Source organism: Cydia amplana, chromosome 2 (assembly GCF_948474715.1).
Source record: "Cydia amplana chromosome 2, ilCydAmpl1.1, whole genome shotgun sequence".
Classification (NCBI taxonomy): domain Eukaryota; kingdom Metazoa; phylum Arthropoda; class Insecta; order Lepidoptera; family Tortricidae; genus Cydia; species Cydia amplana.
The window spans coordinates 4,742,814-4,763,267 of NC_086070.1; the positions used below are offsets into that span (position 1 = coordinate 4,742,814).

General features: G+C 37.9%; 1 protein-coding gene across 3 annotated transcripts in view; it reads left to right on the forward strand.

Annotated features, from left to right (window-relative positions):
* LOC134661561 (serine/threonine-protein kinase Doa) overlaps positions 1–20,454 on the forward strand; it is a 76,436-nt gene that overhangs the window by 20,793 nt on the left and 35,189 nt on the right. Inside the window, exons 1-2 of one of the 3 annotated variants that reach the window (XM_063517710.1) lie at positions 15,701–15,833; positions 16,926–18,060. The exons of the other annotated variants lie outside the window; for them this stretch is intronic. Coding sequence (XP_063373780.1) covers positions 17,018–18,060 — 1,043 coding nt within the window. The 5' untranslated portion in view covers positions 15,701–15,833; positions 16,926–17,017. Of the gene's footprint in view, positions 1–15,700; positions 15,834–16,925; positions 18,061–20,454 lie in introns of those variants that run through there. 3 annotated transcript variants of the gene reach the window in all.

The window sequence follows — 20,454 nt, forward strand, 5'->3', positions numbered from 1 at the left end:
TAGTACTAATTTCGTAATCATAATTCATATGCGTGTGGTAATAAGCGAATACCAAATAGATATACACATTAAATATTTTTCGTCTTTCTTGTGCCTTTCTCTATCAAAATTACACACCGTGATATCTTTTCACTTTCACGACCACAATGCCAATCAAAATTAATCTTAAAAAATGTAAATTTAATTAAAATAATTAGATTAAATTATAAGACGCCTAAGGGAATACTTGTACTAGTAATTACATACTTTAAATGGTATATTGTAGTAATATTATATGATTTTATATATTTCGATTAATTTTATAGTTACAGGGTGTTTTTCTACCCTTAACTAATTTAACTATCCTTTTTCATGAGTCGTATCATATATATTTTTTTTTTTCAAATATTTTTCGCCAACAAATCCACTTGAGAATGTCGCTATTAGACGTGTGCGCCGATTAAAAAATGATCGGCGGCGGCGTTTGCCAAAAAATCGGCGGCGGCGGCGTGTTTTCGGCGTGAAATCGGCGTGACCTTGACTTTCAGGTTTCTTATGAAAAATCATTAAATTGTTGTTTTCCTTCAAAATTTGATCAATCCAGGTTGCTGGTCAGTGAACTACGTGTAGTTTTGAATAGGCTGTGAGTAAAAAAGGGTTTGTAAATGAATATAGGATAGGTATAATAACTTGATTTCCCTAGTAACTGGCTTGCAATAAGGGGTTACCTGGTCCCATTGACCTTCGATCGGTAACCCTCCATTTTCTCATGATTGCCATGGTTTTTCGTATTATTTAAAAATGTCGTACTTTAACAAAACAGAAATGCCCTTGAAAATTGAAAATTTTGAAATAGTGACACATGACATAGTGGACTGCTATGGCTTCCTTTTAATTGTTTTTTTTGTCGTACAAGCATCAGGCTCACTGAGGCTCCTTTCTCCTTTTTTCATTGCTGAGGATCGCGACCACATGTAATTTGTTTCCATTTCGTGCGGTCATAAGCCGTGTGACTTCACGGTGCAGACTGTCGCAAGCACGATTGCCATTAATTCGGACTAAATTCATGTTTTCCTCTACATCATGCGTTGGATAATATGTCCGAAGAATCTAAGGGCTTACCAGCTCACCCATTGCATGTTGTGAAGAGCTGACTGGCGATATTGAGCTCTCTGAGAATGGAGGGGTTTGTTTTTCTAGCTGTCCAAGGTATACGCAGCAATCTTCGTTAACACCATATCTAAAAAGCGCCAACCTTTGCCACTTCACACTTTTTGAGGCTCCATGTTTCGGCCCCTTACTGGAATATTGAAAAGACGGTAGCTCGTACCAAGCGCACTTTAGTTTCACGACAAATACCTCTGTTCTTCCAGATCTTATCGAGGTTAGCCATGCCAGCTCTGCGGTGTATCTCGGCGGTGCAACCACTGGCACTGGTTATCAATCCAAGATATACAAACTAGCTCGCTTTTTCGTAATCTCCGAGTGCGTCGGTAATTACTTCAAAAATGTTTGGTTAATGGAAAGCAACGAGTGATAAGAAAATGTTGCTTCGTCCATTTACAGCTTGCAGATTTCCGCGGGGCAAGCATTTGCGCTATTCGCTAGAGAGGCAGTGAATCTACAGGGTTGTCACTCTGTCTTTCTCTTTCTATTTCTCGAAATTTTTGGCACACGACTTTTTTAGGAAACTCGGGGTCTTGAGAGTTTTCGCACATCAATGTTCTCAGATTTTTGCTGGACACTACTACATGAGCCCTGTGTTTTCTTTGTCTAGTTAATTGTAAAGGGGCCCACTGATTAACAGTCCGCCGGACGGTATCGGCCTCTCAGTTAGAACAAAAAGTTGACAGCTCCGAAAAACTGACAGGCCGATACCGTCTGATGGACTGTTAATCAGTGGGCCCCTTAAGTCTTTTCATGACGGAGCATTCTACCTTCGTATGTGAGGCAATGTGAATTTACAATTAACAGGATAAATCCTACTTCATATTATCGTTTCCTCATCTTTCTTGACGGTGAATACTTAGTTACTTTATTAATTGGTGTGTCAAATAGTTTGTGCAACTGGCTATTCTGTTTCATTTAATTAATAATTGATGTATATTTGAGAACTGTAAAATATATAATACATAAAAATCCATATTGTAATTCAAAAACCAACTTGGAATAGCTAATTAACAACACTCAAGGTCACGCCGATTTCACGCCGATCATTTGTCGGCGGCGGCGGCGTGGCAAAAAAACCCGGCGGCGGCGGCGCGCCGGCGCGGCGCACACGTCTAGTCGCTATCATGGAACTGGAATGATGAAGATCGCTACTGTAGCGTGACTAGGTTGTACGTCAAACCGAATCGATTGAATGGTTTTGTCTGATCTTTACGATAAACCGAATTTCTTTGGGCCCCATTACGCACGATTCAAATAAATTTATGACGGTTTTCTACGAAGCAGTAGCAGCAAACCAGTACCGGCGGCATTGAAGTGCTCTTCTGGCGGTAGGCGGCAGTGAAAGCTATTTTATTTGCGCTTGTTTACATCGGCTTATCTGTAAACATTAATTATCTTCCTACCTATACACTCTCCATTTCACGGATCGTAATGATTTTTGATGCTATCATATCTCCGGAGGCCACAGAATGGAGACATTGCAGACTCCTTTTTTTATAGGATTAGAAACTTGCTTTATTTGGTGTTCAGACTTCTGAGTCTTCTGACTGATCTGCGCTTATAAATCGTGGGTGATAACTTTAAGATCACTTTCAATAAGATTAATGAGTGTTTCTTTTTATTACTTTTACTTCATAGTCTTCATACTACTGCTGTATGCGAGCGGAAAACCAATAAAAAAATATTAACTTACAGTCTGACCAAATTCCTTCATTGAACGCTTCGGGTTAGCGAGGGTCTTCGTTTTAACTTGAGTAAAATGATTTCGTAAATTCGTATGTCCGGAATGTGTTCTCCTCTACAGGTAGCAATTCTCAACGGATCCTCGTAAAATTTTGAGACCAGTTACTATGATTAAAAATATGAGTATAGTATGAGTAACTTAACATTCAATTTAGATATGGGCTTAGATGGCGTCACTGTAAAAATGGTTAATTTATACCTATTTTTATCTGGTAGGTTTTGAAGCAAAAGGTACCGTGGGTTTTTTCGGGCAAAGTGTATCATGGGTGCAGTTTCGATTGTCCGCTAAGGCAAATTCTTATTGCATTTATCGATACATCCGACAATGGTGGTGTCCTAAATATGTCTGAAAACGCTTCTTTATCCTAATAATTTTACCCCTTTTTAGGGTTCCGTACCGTACCCAAAGGGTAAAAAACGGGACCCTATTACTAAGACTTCGCTGTCCGTCCCTCCGTCAGTCTGTCACCAGGCTGTATCTCATGAACCGTGATAGCTAGACAGTTGAAATTTTCACAAATGATGTATCTCTATTGCCGCTATAACAACAGATACTAAAAATAAAATAAATATTTAAGGGGGGCTCCCATACAACAAACACGATTTTTTTGCTCTATTTTTTGTTGATGGTGCGGAACCCTCCGTGCGCGAGTCCGACTCGCACTTGGCCGGTTTTTTTTAATCGAACTAGTCATTGGTTATTAATTATTATAAGCCTGTAATAGTAGTGTAGCAGTTATAGGAAAGTCGATAAGAAATCTTCATTGTATTCATATAAGAAGTAATCGAATGTACCAAATAAATATGCGCATGTTATTAGATAAAATGGTATCCGTTATGTGTTCCAACGTGCTGATTTATAAGGTACCTACTCGTTGTATTGTTTCGTCCGGGTGTGGGCAGCGGGTCTGTTTAGCAATAAAATATGGGTCACATACTACATATACAAGATATAATAATATGTATGTAAGTTTGTAAGTACCTATTATCAAAAGCTCCTGGTTGGATTATATTTTATTATTATAACATTCGAACATACGCCAAGCTTGTGCTGGCCGTTAGAAATAGTTTAACAAATGTTCATGGTTTTTATGAGATGTAGCCGCTATAATTAAGAAGAAAAAAAGTATGTACATATCATCATCATAGGCCTTTTACCATCTGTGTCAGCAGATGTTTAAGCAGCATCCCGGTTTCGACACTTGTGTTCGTGGCTGTAAATGTACATTTCACAATCAATCATATTAAAGTTATACACAAAGATAAAATTTTGAGTGAACGAGTTTGAGCATTGTGTTGAATTTGGAGTAATTTGCAAATGTGGGGAATGGGGGCAATCGGACCTAAGCCAATACTGTTAGCTCCGGTGTTGAGTCATTGGTAAATGCTTTTGTTAACTCGATTTTCATGAACACGAACAGACACGTGTTACCGTATCCACAATCGCCTGGCGATGTTTGAGATTATTCATACACAACAGGTAGGTCTCAGGTAGGTATCTACACTTTACTCGAATACATAGACCGGTAATCATTGGGCAAGAGGAGTGTTGTGTTTGTTGTGATAGGTAAATAAAATAAGTTTTTGGCAAAAATTTAATTTTTGGTACAAGCTTTTATCGCTGACTGTACTTTTCTTACGACAGACAACTAATACACATCGAGACAATTCTAAAAACCCCTAACACAATTAGGTTGTGTTGTTTCATCACAGAGTTCCTATGGCCACCTCCTGTCTCCATCATCAGATCAGTTCGACAGTACCATATTATTGTATTGTCATCAGAACTACATACAGCTGCCAATTTACATGACGCTTCGATCCTTGGACGATGGTTAAATTAGTTACCTTAGATTCCATTACATAGTTACATACAGGTCGAGAGTTCCTATTGCCACCTCCTGTCTCCATCATCAGATCAGTTCGACAGTGCCATATTATTGTATTGTCATCAGAAATACATACAACTGCCAATTTTCATGACTCTACGATCCTTGGAAGATGGTTAAATTAGTTACCTTAGATTCCATTACATAGTTATATACAGGGGCCTATTGCATAACATTTTACAACTCATAATACAAGCGGAAGTCTCTTTCTAATAAAAGGCAATGAAAAGAGGCGTCCGCTTGTATTATGAATTGTAAAATGTTATGCAATAGGCCCCAGGTCGACCTAATAAAAGCTTGTTAAAAATGAGTGTAACATTATTAAAAAATCGAAAGGGTTGCAAAAAAATAAGCTTTCTCGAATTATTTTTCTACGCGTGTCTTTTTACGTTGAGAATTGTATAACCGAACCATGCAATCATTATAGTATTTTATGCAACCGTTGTTTAAGAGGGGTCAAAAAAGTCGAGTGGCGTGAGTAACAATTTGAGGCGAAGCCGAAAATTGTTAATAAAGACGCCACGAGTATTTTTTGACTCAGTTAAACAACGTTGCATACAATACTTTTTCTACGACCAAACACTTACTTTGAAATAAAATTGTAAATTTAACAAATATTTTTCATTTCACCTAGTGGACTTATACCTACGGTATCTACCTGTTTTCAGTGATTCTTGTGCTATCACTGATATTTCTTCAGGCGTAGACACTTAAGTTTTTGTCTTCATCAATTTTAACTTGAAAGACACACTGTTTCTTAACACAAAAGTTAAATTTTTATTCGACAGGCACAATAAGTATTCATATTCAAGATTCAAAATATTCAAGAAGTATCAAAGAATGGAGGGTACGGGCGGGAAAAGAATGAATGAAATTAAAAAAACATATGTCTATGGTTCATTTATTTGTCAGATTTGTCATTCGCACCCATAAGCGAGAGCGAGAAAAAGATATTTCTTTCTCGCTCTCACTTATGGATGCGACGAACCAAGGTCGCGTTGCGATGCGGCAGTGTGTTACGACTATAAGGTTGGCAACAATGTATTTCATACAATATTTTTTAAGTGGTCATTATACGAAGTATCGTAAAAGTGCCAAAAAGATACTAAGTGTATGCACAAATGCTTTTTTAGGGAATAGACTTGTCTTGACTATAAGATAGGGTTTTAAAGATGTGTGCACGACCCTTTAAATGACAAATAAAAGTACGGGGGTAGAAAAAATTGTTAATAAAGACACCACGAGTATTTTTTGACTCAGTTAAACAACGTTGCATACAATACTTTTTCTACGACCAAGCACTTTGAAAAAACATTGTAAATTTAACAAATATTTTTCATTCAACAAAATAATACTTTAAACAAGTGGAATCATATAGGACATATATGTAGGTAAACAAACCAAAAGTATACAGCTAAGATACGCGACCCGGCCACCGCGCCCCGTGCCCCACGGCCGTTTGGTCAGCGACACCTTCTTGTAACTCATGAGGCCCTGGTACTAGTAGGAGATATATGGTCGACCTTCACCGATCTGTCTGACGGATGAAACTTACATATTATGAAAGAAAATATGTTCCTGAACATAAATAAATAGGGTTGCCTAAATAAATATGGTCAAGGCTATTTTCAATTAATTTTTGAAAAAAAAATTTTTTTTTTCTTCAAATTTCACCGATCTGTCTGACAAACGAAATAAGTTCCAATGGAAAGTATACAACTTGTACAACATAAATCAACTAGGTTGCCTATCTTTTTCCGGTCACTATTATGTGGTTGCCTAGTTTAAACAGGTGAGTTTTTATCGATAATTGCACTCATCTGTCTGACGCTTGAATTATACATCAAAATGATGGTAATTTTATTGCGAATACAGTGGCATAGGGTTGCCTGCGAAAATCCGGTCACAAATAAGTGTTGCCAGGCTTTTAAATAAAATAAGAAGGGAAGACTTTTGGCGATAACTCATAAACGGCTTATCAAGTTTGTTTTAATTTTGTTTGAATGCGTTTTTTAAGCACTATTTTTATGTTTTTTTTTCATATTTTTTGGATCGATTTTTCAAAAGTTACAAGGAATAACCGTTTTTTGTTTTTTCTAAATTATTATTTCCGAAATGATACATTATCAAAAAATGTTGTTTGCAGACCCCCATTTATTTTTAAAGACCTATCCAACCACACCCCACACTATAGGGTTAAAACGATAAAAATAAAATCACATACATTTTGTTTCTTTCAAAGCGATTATTTTCGAAAACATTCACTTAATCAAAAAATGATTTTCTAAGACCCCTATTTATTTTAAAAGACCTATCCAACTATATCCCACATCGTAGGTTTGAAGTGAAAAAAAAACTCGCATACATTTTGTTTCGTTAGAAGCGACTATTTTCGAAAATGTTCATGTTCACTTTATCAAAAAATGTTCTTTGAAGACTTATTCATTTTAAAAGACCTATCCAACGACATCCCACACATTAAGGTTGAAACGAAAAAAAAAATCGCCACACATTTAGTTTCTTTCGAAGCATTTATTTCCGAAAATTTTCACTATATCAAAAAATTTCTATAGAAAACCCCCATCTATTTTAAAAGACCTATCCAACGACACACATTATGTATCTTTTAAAGCGATTATTTCCGAAAATATTCACTTTATCAAAAAATGTTTTTCTAAAACCCCTATTCATTTTAAAAGACCTATCCAACGATATCCCACATCATATGGTTGAAACGAAAAAAATAATGCTCACCTACATTTTGTTTCGTTAGAAGCGATTATTTTCGAAAATGTTCACTTTATCAAAAAATGTGTGGGGTGTCGTTGGATAGGTCTTTCAAAATAAATAGGAGTCTGCAAACAACATTTTTTGATAAAGTGAATCATTTCGGAAATAATAATTTAGAAAGAACAAATAACGGTTACTCCTTCTAACTTTTGAAAAATCGATCCAAAAATATGAAAAAAATTATAAAAATAGTGCTTAAAAAACTCACTCAAACAAAATTAAAACAAACTTGATAAGTTAAGCCGTTTATGAGTTATCGCTAAAAGTCTTCCCTTCTTATTTTATTTCAAAGCCTGGCAACCCTTATTTGTGACCGGATTTTCGCAGGCAACCCTATGCCACTGTATTCGCAATAAAATTACCATCATTTTGATGTATAATTCAAGCGTCAGACAGATGAGTGCAATTATCGATAAAAACTCACCTGTTTAAACTAGGCAACCACATAATAGTGACCGGAAAAAGATAGGCAACCTAGTTGATTTATGTTGTACAAGTTGTATACTTCCCATTGGAACTTATTTCGTTTGTCAGACAGATCGGTGAAATTTGAAGAATATTTTTTTTTTCAAAAATTAATTAAAAATTGCCTTGACCATATTTCTTTAGGTAACCCTATTTATTTATGTTCAGGAACATATCTTCTTTCATAATATGTGAGTTTCATCCGTCAGACAGATCGGTGAAGGTCGACCATATATGCCGGATCTTAGACTATACTTGCTCTTAGTTAAATTACAATTTTGGACAGTTTTTTTCTCGATTTTGGCCACAGTAGCCTATGGAGACTAACAAGCAACGCTAAGCGGTGTTCGTAGTCTATGGATCTTGCTATATTACGGGTGTCACATGCGCGTTTCTGACTTCTGAAGCAATTTTATTGTTTCTACTAGTTAGTACTCATCTCTGACAGATGACAATTAAAATTAGGTTGGCAACAATTTGTTTTCATACAATATTTTTTAAGTGGTGATTACACGAAGTATCGTTAAAGTACCAAAAAAATACTGCGTGTATGCACAAATACTTTTTTGGGGAATAGACTACACTTGTCTTGACAACTATAACATAGGGGTTTAAAGGTGTGTGTACGACCTTTTAAATGACAAATAAAAGTACGGGAGTAGAAAAAAAATATTTTATACGCAGATTTTCCTTTTAACACTTATCTTGTATTCCAGTAGGGCAGCCTATAGAGTAAATAAATGCACACCGATATGGCGACGCGTTTCGCCAGTGCCAAAGCACGTTCTATCAAGCTTAGTGACCGTTAGTAATCAGACCTTTGCACGTGGCCTGTTTACTCATCCTTAGACAGGAAGCTGTAAGGCAGAACTTAGACATTAGTCTGAATCATGAAGAAGCTCTTTGTTCGTCTCGGTGTTGATGTGTAGTTGCCAGTTAGTAGCAATGACATTGACCATCACGCTCGCCATAGGAGGCAGTGCCCTGCCTGCGATTAGTCCGTATGTTTATATTATAGCTTATAAAACTCAACGTCACACCAAATTAGCATCTTAATATGACATTTTATAGGTAATGTATTCAACTCTGTGCAGCTAGACTGCGAGCTGCGCCTGACTTGTGATAGTTTATCCGATTGGCTTACCAAATAAAGACATACCGTGACCAGACCTCTAGACGATTATGCAAATTGTATCATTTATTGCCATTTACGAATCGAATCAAAATTAAAATTATCGAGTTGCCGATGCACTCGTGATGTTTACCAGCGGGGCCTTCTCAGGCCGCTCACGTTTACGGAAGTAAAACACTATTCCGATCATTATTGTCAAGGACAAGCGTCTGGGTGAAATTCCACATTCTTCCCAAGAACGAACTTAATGACTCGAGGCCTTGCAGAACCGAGAGCGATACTATTTTAAAGGAAAGACAAGTAAGTAAGGTACCCGTTTAAGGAGTTGCGGCAATGCATCGACCGCCCACGATTCCTTCGTAAATCGATGGAGGCGTCGCACTAAAACCCTACAAACGATCTTTCGGGTCGTAATTTGTACACGGAAGCATTTAACTGATACTCTTTGTTAATAAATGGTCTCGCGGTCACTTTTCTATCGCGTACTTCATAAAATTGCTTCTCGTTTAGGTCTGTAGGTATAGCACCTATACGTAGATTCAAATTAACATTAAACAGCTATTGAGTTGACACCAGATTTACAACTATAAATGAAACATTTTCATGTATATACGTGATCCTGATCTTGTTAGCTGAAGCTAGTTAAATATGATACCATAGCTAATTAAACTAGGCAGTTGCTGCACATCCCAAGCGTGGGCGCCGTGGTTTCCCTCGAAGCAAAGCTCGTCGTTTACGCAACTCTCAGTATTTGGCGTCTCTCGTAAACTATGATCACTTTTGTTTTCAAACACACAGCCGCGCCGTGGCCTTGATTACGATCCCGCGCGGTATTATTTGCAGCCATTTGTCAGCTGACGTGACATGATTTCCCTTTTATCAAAAGAAATATTAATAAGCGAAAGTTTCCTTTTCAAGCACTGGTTAAATGACGATTTATGACAAGTATCCAATCAACGAATGACGTGTCAGATTATAAAGCAACGTCAACTCTTAACCTTTTTCTTGTAAAATGCTTCCGCGATTCGAAAACAAAGTGCATTTTCTGCATGAGTCAGTCAACCCGATGCTAATGACGGCGGCGTTAATTCATATTAAATAAACGTTTGTCTTGAGCAATGCTTTATTGCCTTGTTGAAAAGGACTTGTTTGATAAATTAAGTTTATCTGGAAACTTTCCGACGCGGTATATTTTTACACCTAAGGATAATTAAATTACATGTTTACAAGTTTAATTTCTGCGTTGAAAGTAGGTTAAGCTATTCGCGCTACGCTAAAGCAACTACGGCACTTCACCTGTTTTATGACCCGCAAACGAAGCTTTAATTGCTTCTTAAACTTAAAACCATGTACAACACCCACAAGCGGTATTTTCTCTAAAAGCATTACATACAATTGCAATTTCTAATCACACGTCATAAGTGTGACACGACCCCAAAAGTTTGATTATGGGAACAAGTAATGTTGTGTATGAAGGATGACGAGCGGCGGCGGTAAATGCTGGCCGCCTACGCGCTCATTCGCCGAATCGAACTGTACGACGCTGTACTGACAGCTTTCTGCCCCAATTACACGTCTCGATTTCGCCGAATTGCGGGAAGTCGCCACCCGGTCATAGACAGCGATTTGTACTCCCGCCGATAAATAATGAAGCAAACTTTTACTTTACTCCTACGTTATCTATATCACAAGTTGTAGCCACCAGTTTTTGTTACTAATCTTAAAAGAATTTAACTTTTACGTTGTCGTTGATTTTTAACAAGTCACGCTATAAACACTCGAATGCTGACTTTTTTTGTCTGGCGTAAAGGCTCTACCGTCTCCGTGAGTCACAAGCACGAAGGATCTTTGTTGTGCTTCTGAGAAGCTTTACCGTCGTGTGATAAAAACTTCTTGAAATGCGGGTCGATCGGAGAAAATAATTAAACGTCGCATTTAGTTTGATATCGGATGCCTGCATCCGCTTGAATGTCGTCCAATCGGTCGCTTGAATTATTTAGGTTTAAAATTAAAACGTAATAGTTATAACATTAAACTACATTTATGTATTAAAATGCATTTTATTTTATTTAAATAATTAAAAGTTGTTATAGTGATTGTTTGAACCATAGAGAGAGAATGTCACTTAAGAGAAACTGTGACACTGCAATGGCGGACGGTTTGAATCTGTGCGTGTAGACGAGTGTTCCCATGTAACACAAATTCTCCCCTAATGGTGAAACAATTATTTTTAATATCGTCCTTGTTTTCAAATAAAAAAATTAGGACAGTTTTACGTTAGACAATAAAAAAGGTGTGTACGTATCTGATTTTATAGGTCTTGAAAATGCGAAATATGTATTGCACAATTACTTTCTGCAAACATTATTTTCAATACCTAATGATATTTAGCATCGTAATGAAATCAGTTCGTCATGTTTTTTTTATTTATACATTTAACTTGAAATATATCTGGTTTTCAACAAAAAAATTATATAACAAACAAACGTTATCTATCAAACATTCATGTAAGCGTCTAATCTCCTTAGTATCGGGAAATTACCATATCGACCTAGTTTGAAATGCACAATCAATAATTAAACCATTTACCTAAATGATCTCTTATATACATAATGATTTAATAAGAAGGGTATCAATTACCCTACTTCCGGGAAATTACCCTATTCATGTTACTGGTCACACTCCTGTTTTGCAGTTTGATAATTTATAAACCACAAATTATCGTGATTTTATGTACTAATTGATAAACATAAGTATGAAAAGTCATTCCGTGACTTTTTTTCTTTCGATCGGTACAATTCTAGCAGGATTTAACTACGCATGCCGGCATATTTTATATTTTATATTTTTCTTCGACATGTTTACTTCAATGACGTTTCGATTCGTCTGACGGCAAACTGGTGGATGTGGGCTGTCAATGTGTGTGTCACGTGTAAATACTATGAAACTGGTGGATGTTGGAATCACAGTTGTGTTGTAAGCGAAACTCCGTCCGTAATATTATAGGTCCATGGCTTGAACTGATTTTTTGATTGACTGTTAAACATTAATTAGGAGATGACGAATCTATAACGAGTAGGTAATGTTCGGTTATTCATGAATCTGTATGACCCATTCTGACCCCAATGAATAATATGGACCGTTAGCTACTCCTAACTTGTTATTATTGCGTTACTTTTTGAAATATCCGCCGTCGATATAAGCCTTTTTTTTGCATAGTTTCGAGTGTTCGTATTAGGATGTAATCGGTGCGCTTATTGTAATTATAATTATTATTGTAGTAATGATTGGCTTAAGAACTCTCGGGTACACGCAGGAAAACGTTAGTGAGGAATCCCAGATTTACAGGAAGTCCATATATGGAAGCTATTTTGATAAATTGTTTAGATTGTAGGTACTGATAGATCAGGTTTCCGTGAGGGCTCCATTTACGGCGCTGGATTAATTTGCTACAGCACGGATCGTGTTTTAAGTGCCGACTAATCCTTTTAGTCGAGCATGTTTAAATGATTTGATTAGCCTTAAAAGATTTGAATGGTTTTTCACGTCATTTTCATCCGCGGAGCTTTTTAGGCGGTACTCGAGGAGTGTCAGTATAAAATCGTGTCGAATTCGTACTTGTTCATGACGAATTCATCTCACATATGTAATTCATCAATGTTCATGAATCGCGGAAGCGATCCGGCCTTTGATTTATTATAGGCAGCTCGGAAGAGTTGGAAACATAATTTAACCTTTATAACAGCAGAATATTTAATTATAGAACTCCTAATTTAGTCACGTTTTGCGTAAATAGAAACAAAGCAGTGGTGTAACGGGCGGCTCTGACCGATTTTTCTTTCATTATTTGTCTAGCAAGGCGGCCTAGTAATGAACCATTTGGGTCATTGGTCCTCGCCGTTGGCTGGCTGACGCCGCCTCCGGTGCCATTATTTTTTGCCGCTGTTTGCCGCCAATTGAATAGTCTGACGTAGTAGCCTACAATTACAACTCGCAAGTGTTTTCCATAAGCGTACCTCTATGACTATACTGATTGTGTTTTCATTATACTCGCGAGTAACGGATTCATCTTGAGGGTTCGTTTACCAGCAGTTGCGTAGGTTGGAGCCAAATACGTGTTTTAGTATAGGTAGAGGGTACATACACACAGGGTGAAATCGTAAATAATAAAATTAATCATCAACTTAATTGATCCAGGAGGACGGTGCCCATGGATGTTTATGAACAGAGGTCAAATTTATTTTTTTATCAAGAATCAAATATGTATCTTAATTAATGCTTCATGTTCATTTAAGAAAGCTTTTTCGGAAGATGTGGCAGTTTCACGATTTTATCTCTTCACGCTTTTACCTGAAAAGGTGATAACTGATGAGATATATTTTTTATATTATAGAATTTATAGATCAATTTTACCTAGATGGACCTAGTCCCAAAGTAAGCTCAATAATACAATCTCTCAATAAATTTTCTAGTGTGGAATATTTTTACAATTAAGTTATTAGTCAACAAGTAAAGCGACTCGCGTTCAAGTAAATGCACCATGTTTTCCAAGTCATATGCGTCGTTTTATCCTACGAGTTTATGAGTTTTATTTATAATAACGATCGGGATATAGGTCAAGCTCTACTGCGTTAGCTTTGAGCCTAAAGGGGAAAAATTACAGAAGCGCATAATCGCTGGCAGTGACACACTTTGTCCGCTGAACAGGAGATAACACTCTGGGCTGTTTATTTCTTACATAAATAAATGCCTAATGAGCCGTGTCGCGATATAGTGTGGATGTTTACACAGCGGCTAAATGACATCGCATCGACCGATGCGTTTATGTAGGCTAAGCTAATGCACTTTAACACCTGAGTACATTTTACCCGAAAATTTATAAAGTACTTTCTCGTTTTATAAGATACTGTGTTATTATTATTGATAAACGATTAAATAAAACTATTAACTCACATTTATAGACGGGTCTAACGCGAAATTTATTCACATACCTTTATTTACCGACGTTTCGACACAGGTTTCACTGATCATGGTGGCGTGGATCAGTTGGCCGCGACCATGACCAGTGAAACCTGTGTCGAAACGTCGGTAAATAAAGGTATGTGATTAAATTTCGCGTTAGACCCGTCTATAAATGTGAGTTAATATGTGTTCAAAAGGCGAAAGTTTTAAATATTATAAATAAAACTATTGTTATCAGTTCTAAGATTCAAAGACAATTACGACCGATTTACGGAATAATGTGTAAAAATCTTAACCTCGGTAAGTCCCGGCGTACTTGTACAAAAGAAATTTCCAAATTCAAAAGTGAAAAAATTGGCCTGGGTCTTACGAGGTATTTAAACTGTTAGAAATGCAAATAGGCATTGATTATATAAAATTGTGTCGAAGTAAGTATAATGTTATCTTCCTTTGTCGAAAGCGTTTTCTCGGTAAAGGACTGTAGGCCGCAATGATTTATGTCGGTTATTAATTCGATTTGTTTCTAATATTCGATCTTCGCCACTTTCTCCCATATTGGGCAGCCTTTAAGCTGGTATCTAAATTTCACAAACAATTGATTTATATGTCCTGCCATTTTTTAATTATAAAGAATCAATAAAATCTTAATTTATGTTACAAATGTAGATTAAAATAAATATACGAATAAATAAATATTGATCGAGCAACATGGTCTCTGCTTTGTTTTAATTATGAATGTGACTTATTGAACTTATGAATTAAATCTGTCAGAGTATTGAAACCGCACATGCCTTGTGTTCAATTAACGTAAATTTTGGACGCACGTGAATATGCGTTGTTTTATTTTTGTCTGTGGCCCAAATGCATATGTAGTAATGTTCGATGCGTGCAGTGTTTCGAAACTTGACTCGGCCATCTGCCCTTGTCCGTAGGCATTTTATGAATGTTTACTTCTGGGTAGGTACTTATACATAAGTGGACATTATCGCTTTAGAATGGATAATAATGTTTTATTCTTGTTTCAGGTAAACAAACAGCTTGAAATCTGTGCAAAATATTTGAGGTGAGGGCTTATACATACCTACATGACAGTAAATAACGAAATATCGTTTTATATACTGATCTTAATTAATAGTTACGTATAGCGTGTGTTGTTTATAAATTATATTTAATTCGGTCCGTGGAGCTGTTACTTCTCATGAAATGGTTTTATTTGATCGTCTCCTGCTGTCGTCCAATCTTGTAGTTTCTTGTAACTACGTATGTATTTTAATCCATTTAAAACGCAAATGTATTTCTTTTACGCTTTATTTTTGTCTCTTACTGCGTGATTGACAAAGTTTTTTTTCTGTCTGTGTTGAATTATCAAATTATGGTAGTTCGTTCGCTGTTTTTAACATAATTTATTAAGTTCTATCTTAATGTTGCACGTACTTACTGTATGGTATGGTGGTGGCTTAAAAGCCGTGTCGAGCAGCCGATCCTATGCAGGGCAGTCGAACTGGCTCGGACGTATGTCGGCGGACGCTCCTGCGATTCCACCCGTAGCGCTATCGAGTTAGAGTCACTTGTGGTAGACCGCAGGAGAGAGGCGCGCAGCGGTGGGGTCCTCGCACCGGGCCGCTCTACGCTTCCCTTCAGTCAGTTTAGTAGCAGCGGTGCACGCACACCGCACGCACAGTTCTCGCGCGCGCAACGAGAAGGTACGAGTATGCATGCGATCACGCATTGGCTTCCGGTGCCCTCTCGACCGATACCGAGCAATCCCGGCTAATGGGCCCCGCACTTATCGGACTTTGTGTATTGCACCGAGTGCCCCGTGGAGCCAGTGTATACGATCCGGTGCCTAGATCGCAGTGAAATACCCAGTGCCTTTTAATGAGCGGAAACATGTTGATCTAATTTATGATACTAATAGTGTAGTGTTTATTTCTCTCAACGATAAAACTAATACTATAATTTATATACAAATAAACTCAGTGTCTCATATGATCTGTCTATCACATTTAACCATACACGCTCGACGCATTCATACATAATTAATGTGTTTCGGCCTTGTTGTCATAGCTTAATTGACAAGAATAATAATATTGATAGAATATGTTTAATGTGATTGCAATGAGTAGAAAACTAATAAAATACGATTTAAATATTATAGACTAAACAGAAGTCATGAAATAATGTATTATAATCTCATTTAAATAGCTTGCATTGTAATATTGCATTAACCTAGAAAAGTCGCGGTTAGATAGCGATAATAATATGTCTGTGGCGGTGCAGCTGGGGTGTAGACAGGCGAGGATGTGTCCGCCGCGGGCCATATGGCAGCAGCGCTAGTAGCCTTATTAGGGACGCCACCAAGGCGACACTCGATGCACTTATACGGCGTAATTGCTTCACGAAACGGGCTAACGTACAAAACTCTTATCACCACTTAATAACGGATACTTAACATTTTTTTAAAGATCTTTTAAAACTGTAGAGTATTGAAAGCGGTTAAAGTTTGACCGGCTGCGTAACTGCATAAGAGATAAGGTAGGGCAAGCGGTTTGCGACTAAGTTATGCAAGCGAGACGAGCGGTGGAGCGCTGCACGGCGGGCACGGCCTGGCGGGGCGGTTCGTTGACCAGTGCGTTGTCCCGCCGCGCGCGGCTGCGCGAAGGTCGCGGCCCACAGCCCACAGACATCCATGCACCACACGCTGCACCTTCACGACTATCCGCAGAAATACCGCCAACTCCCGTCGTCCCTAATTAGATCAACACGTCACCGTTCCCTCCTTTTTTTCTGTACAGGTAGAGCAGCTATGTGTTCACTGTGTTCAGTGCTGAAAGTTTGATTGTGAAACTAGTTATTTTTAATTGACAGTGGAATTTTTGATCTCAAAATGGTGACTTCGAGAATACCGGCTTATTCTCTTAATTCGGAGTTCAACAGGGAGTTCAGAAGTTTCCGCATAACGCGAGCGACGCCGCGGTCGAGCCTATACGCGCCAGCCATTGTCCCCATCCACGAGTACCCTAGGGTCAGCGTTCATGAACGAAGGGAGGCGCTCAAAGCGGCGCTCGCCAAAGCGTGGTCATCCAAGAGCAGCGAAAAGAAAAAGCACGACACGTGGACCGTTCCCAACGAACAGAGCCGGACTGGTATCATGACCGCAGATTTCTCCAACAAGTCGCAATATAAAAATGGCGTCAACGGCGAAGACGTTTCACGAGTTGCACTCGTCAAACATGAATTCGAAAGCAAAGATGTGGAACGTAGAGAATCGTTCGACAATCGGGTGGAAGGCGGTCAGCCTGCAAGCTTTAGTTACAGCCGGCTCAACGGGAACGGTATAGACATACAAGAAACTCTCAAGAATGGCTGTGATAAAGGTTTACACAGTAAACATTTAGGCTATACAGACTACTTAAATAATGTTCCTAAATGTAAAACTAGTTTCGAGAACAACTTCCTCAAACAGAACCACGAGGATCGTTACGGAAAACGAAACGGGTACGATGTGGTACTGAAGCGTGCTGATAGAGACGTAAACCTTAACAATGTCGAATACAGCAGCCTAAATGGAGACACTTACGATTCTTTGAAGTATTCGCGAACTGCGAACGGAACAGAATCAGTGCAATATAAAAGTTACGGTAAGGCGGACACCGTTAAGAGTAAATTGCTCAGCACAGATAGTCCGAGAAGCGTAACGTCTTGCAACGGAGAAAAGTTAAATGGATACGGAGGAGCCGAACGACGCAGCGTCAAAGAGCAACAGAGGCTGCTGACCAGCGGCCCCAAGTCCGTCGTGGAGCAGCGCCTGGCCGAGCGGCTCGAGGTGAAGGTGGCCGAGCTGCCGGCGCTGTACCTCGGCGTCGACTCGTGGACGCCCAAGTCCCACGCCTTCCAGAAGAGCATGCGCGAACACGAGTGGAGCGTATCGTATGTAACACTATTTTGCCAAGGAGCAATGCATTTTCATGTTCTTTACTAACAACCAATTTTCTAATATCCTTTCGATGATCGTCCGATAATATGAAATTTCAGTAGGTATATTTGTCAAGAATGTATTACTAAATACTGACGGATTAACGCCAAGCGGTCACGTGAATGGCAATAATAAGCTAGGTTTGCGATGCCCGAGTGCATCGACTTGCTACTGGTCTGGAGCGCGCGAGCCGGTCCCTGCACATGTTTCGCTAACCACCAACTTACCATGAATGCTCTACCGTTCTTACTCCATTTCTATTTACCGTGAATTAATTCAAATTTCCTAGATTTTTATTTCTTGAACATTTTACACTTCCTTATGTTACGAAATGAAATACTTACGAAGTTACGACAGTTATTTAACTATAGCATTTTTTTAGATATAGGAAATTTGTGAGATAGGTATTGATGCAGATTATGCTTTATTTATTTCTGATTAGAATTATCGTTATGTAGATGATGACAACATTTATATCAATATGTTCGGCGACAAAATTAGGACCTACATTCTCGATCGTAAATTGATTTACATACTTATAAATTGGGGTCATTCGATGATGAGGTCTGATAGAATTGCCCATATGTTTTTTAAATAGCTACAAACCAACATACGGTATTACGTAATAGCTACTATACGGAAGTACAAGTTGCATGCCTATCAGCAGATTAAGTATCATATAACAGAATTAAAAATATTTATTATTAACTTAAAAATATTAACTCACGATCCGTATAAAAATCTACTGAGGACCTAAAATCGCTTTACAATAAAGGCCCTTGAGAGTAAGCCGTGGGCTTTTCAGGGTGATTCCATTCTAAAGAGACTGCAGAAAGAGATTAGTTAAGAGCCAACAGGAGCTAAGATTTAAATATTTTAGGTAAATATACCCGTCTCGCTAACGGAAGCGGCTCCTAAAACTAGTACGATAAGGACAAGGCGAAAAATCCTGCGTAAAAATCTCAAAAATCGAGGTTTCGTACTCGACTGTTTCCTCCTCCAAAACTTAACCAATCGTAACCAAATTTGGAAATCAAAATGATTATGACATTATCTGTGTCGGACCGTTTTGATTTTTTGACTAATTGATATCAGTTTTGAATAGCACACCTCTCATTGCGGCATAGTCAATTAGGCCATTTTGGCCATTTTTGAAGGGCTCTAGCTTCTTAAAAAACAAAAATATCAAAAAAAGCAAAACGGTCCGACACAGATATTGACAATATTAATCTGTGTTGAAAAAATCATTGCTCTAGCTTTAAAACCCACGGAGGAAACAGTCGAGTACGTTTGTATCGAGAAATGACCACTCCTGTTGGCTCTTAACCATTCTAAAAAATTTACTAACCTAATTAAAACAGCTTCCCTATATAAAAAAAAAAACTTCCAGTGTTCCTGGTACGCATTAAATAACTTCTATTCCTCTTAAGCCGATACGCTAAATTCTTTAGAAAAATAATCAATTTGCGCATAATGCAATTTTATAATTGAAAGTGTCAGTCTCCGAGTAGTTTGGCGGGTTGTGCAAATTGTTGCACAATTTAGCGTGAGTCACCATCGTTGCGCTTTATTCCATCCTGCTGCTGCCCGGGTTGCTTAACCTCGCTCGCTCGCTACTCATTATCGCCATTTCGCCGTCATAATGATAAACGCATATTGAAGTCAAATGTTCATTAAAACAATTTTTCTCAAAAATGGACGGCAAAGTCAACGTTGCCAGTTAAAAAATAGGTCGCGAAGTGCGTAGTTTATGGTCATTCAAAAAATTAAAACGTTAAAAACATTGCAGTCTCGACTTTTTAAAACTTTTTTCTACTCCCCTACATTTATTTGTCATTTAAAGGGTCGTGCACACATCTTTAAAACCCTATCTTATAGTTGTCAAGACAAGTCTTTAGTCTATTCCCTAAAAAAGCATTTGTGCATACACGCAGTATCTTTTTGGCACTTTTACGATATTTCGTGTAATGACCACTTAAAAATATTGTATGAAATACATTGTTGCCAACCTTATAGTCATAACACACTACCGCACCGCAACGCGACCTTGGTTCGTCGCATCCATAAGAGCGAGAAAGAAATATCTTTTTCTCGCTCTCGCTTATGGGTGCGAATGTCATCTAGCTGACAAATAAGTGAACCATAGACATATTTTTTTTTAAATTTCATTCATTCTTTTCCCGCCCGTACGCTCCATTCTTTGCTACTTCTTGAATATTGTGAATCTTTAATATGAATAGGTACTTATTGTGCCTGTCGAATAAAAACTTAACATTTGTGTTAAGAAACAGTGTCTTTCAAGATGCTTTCAAGTTAAAATGGATGAAGACAAACACTTAGGGCAACTT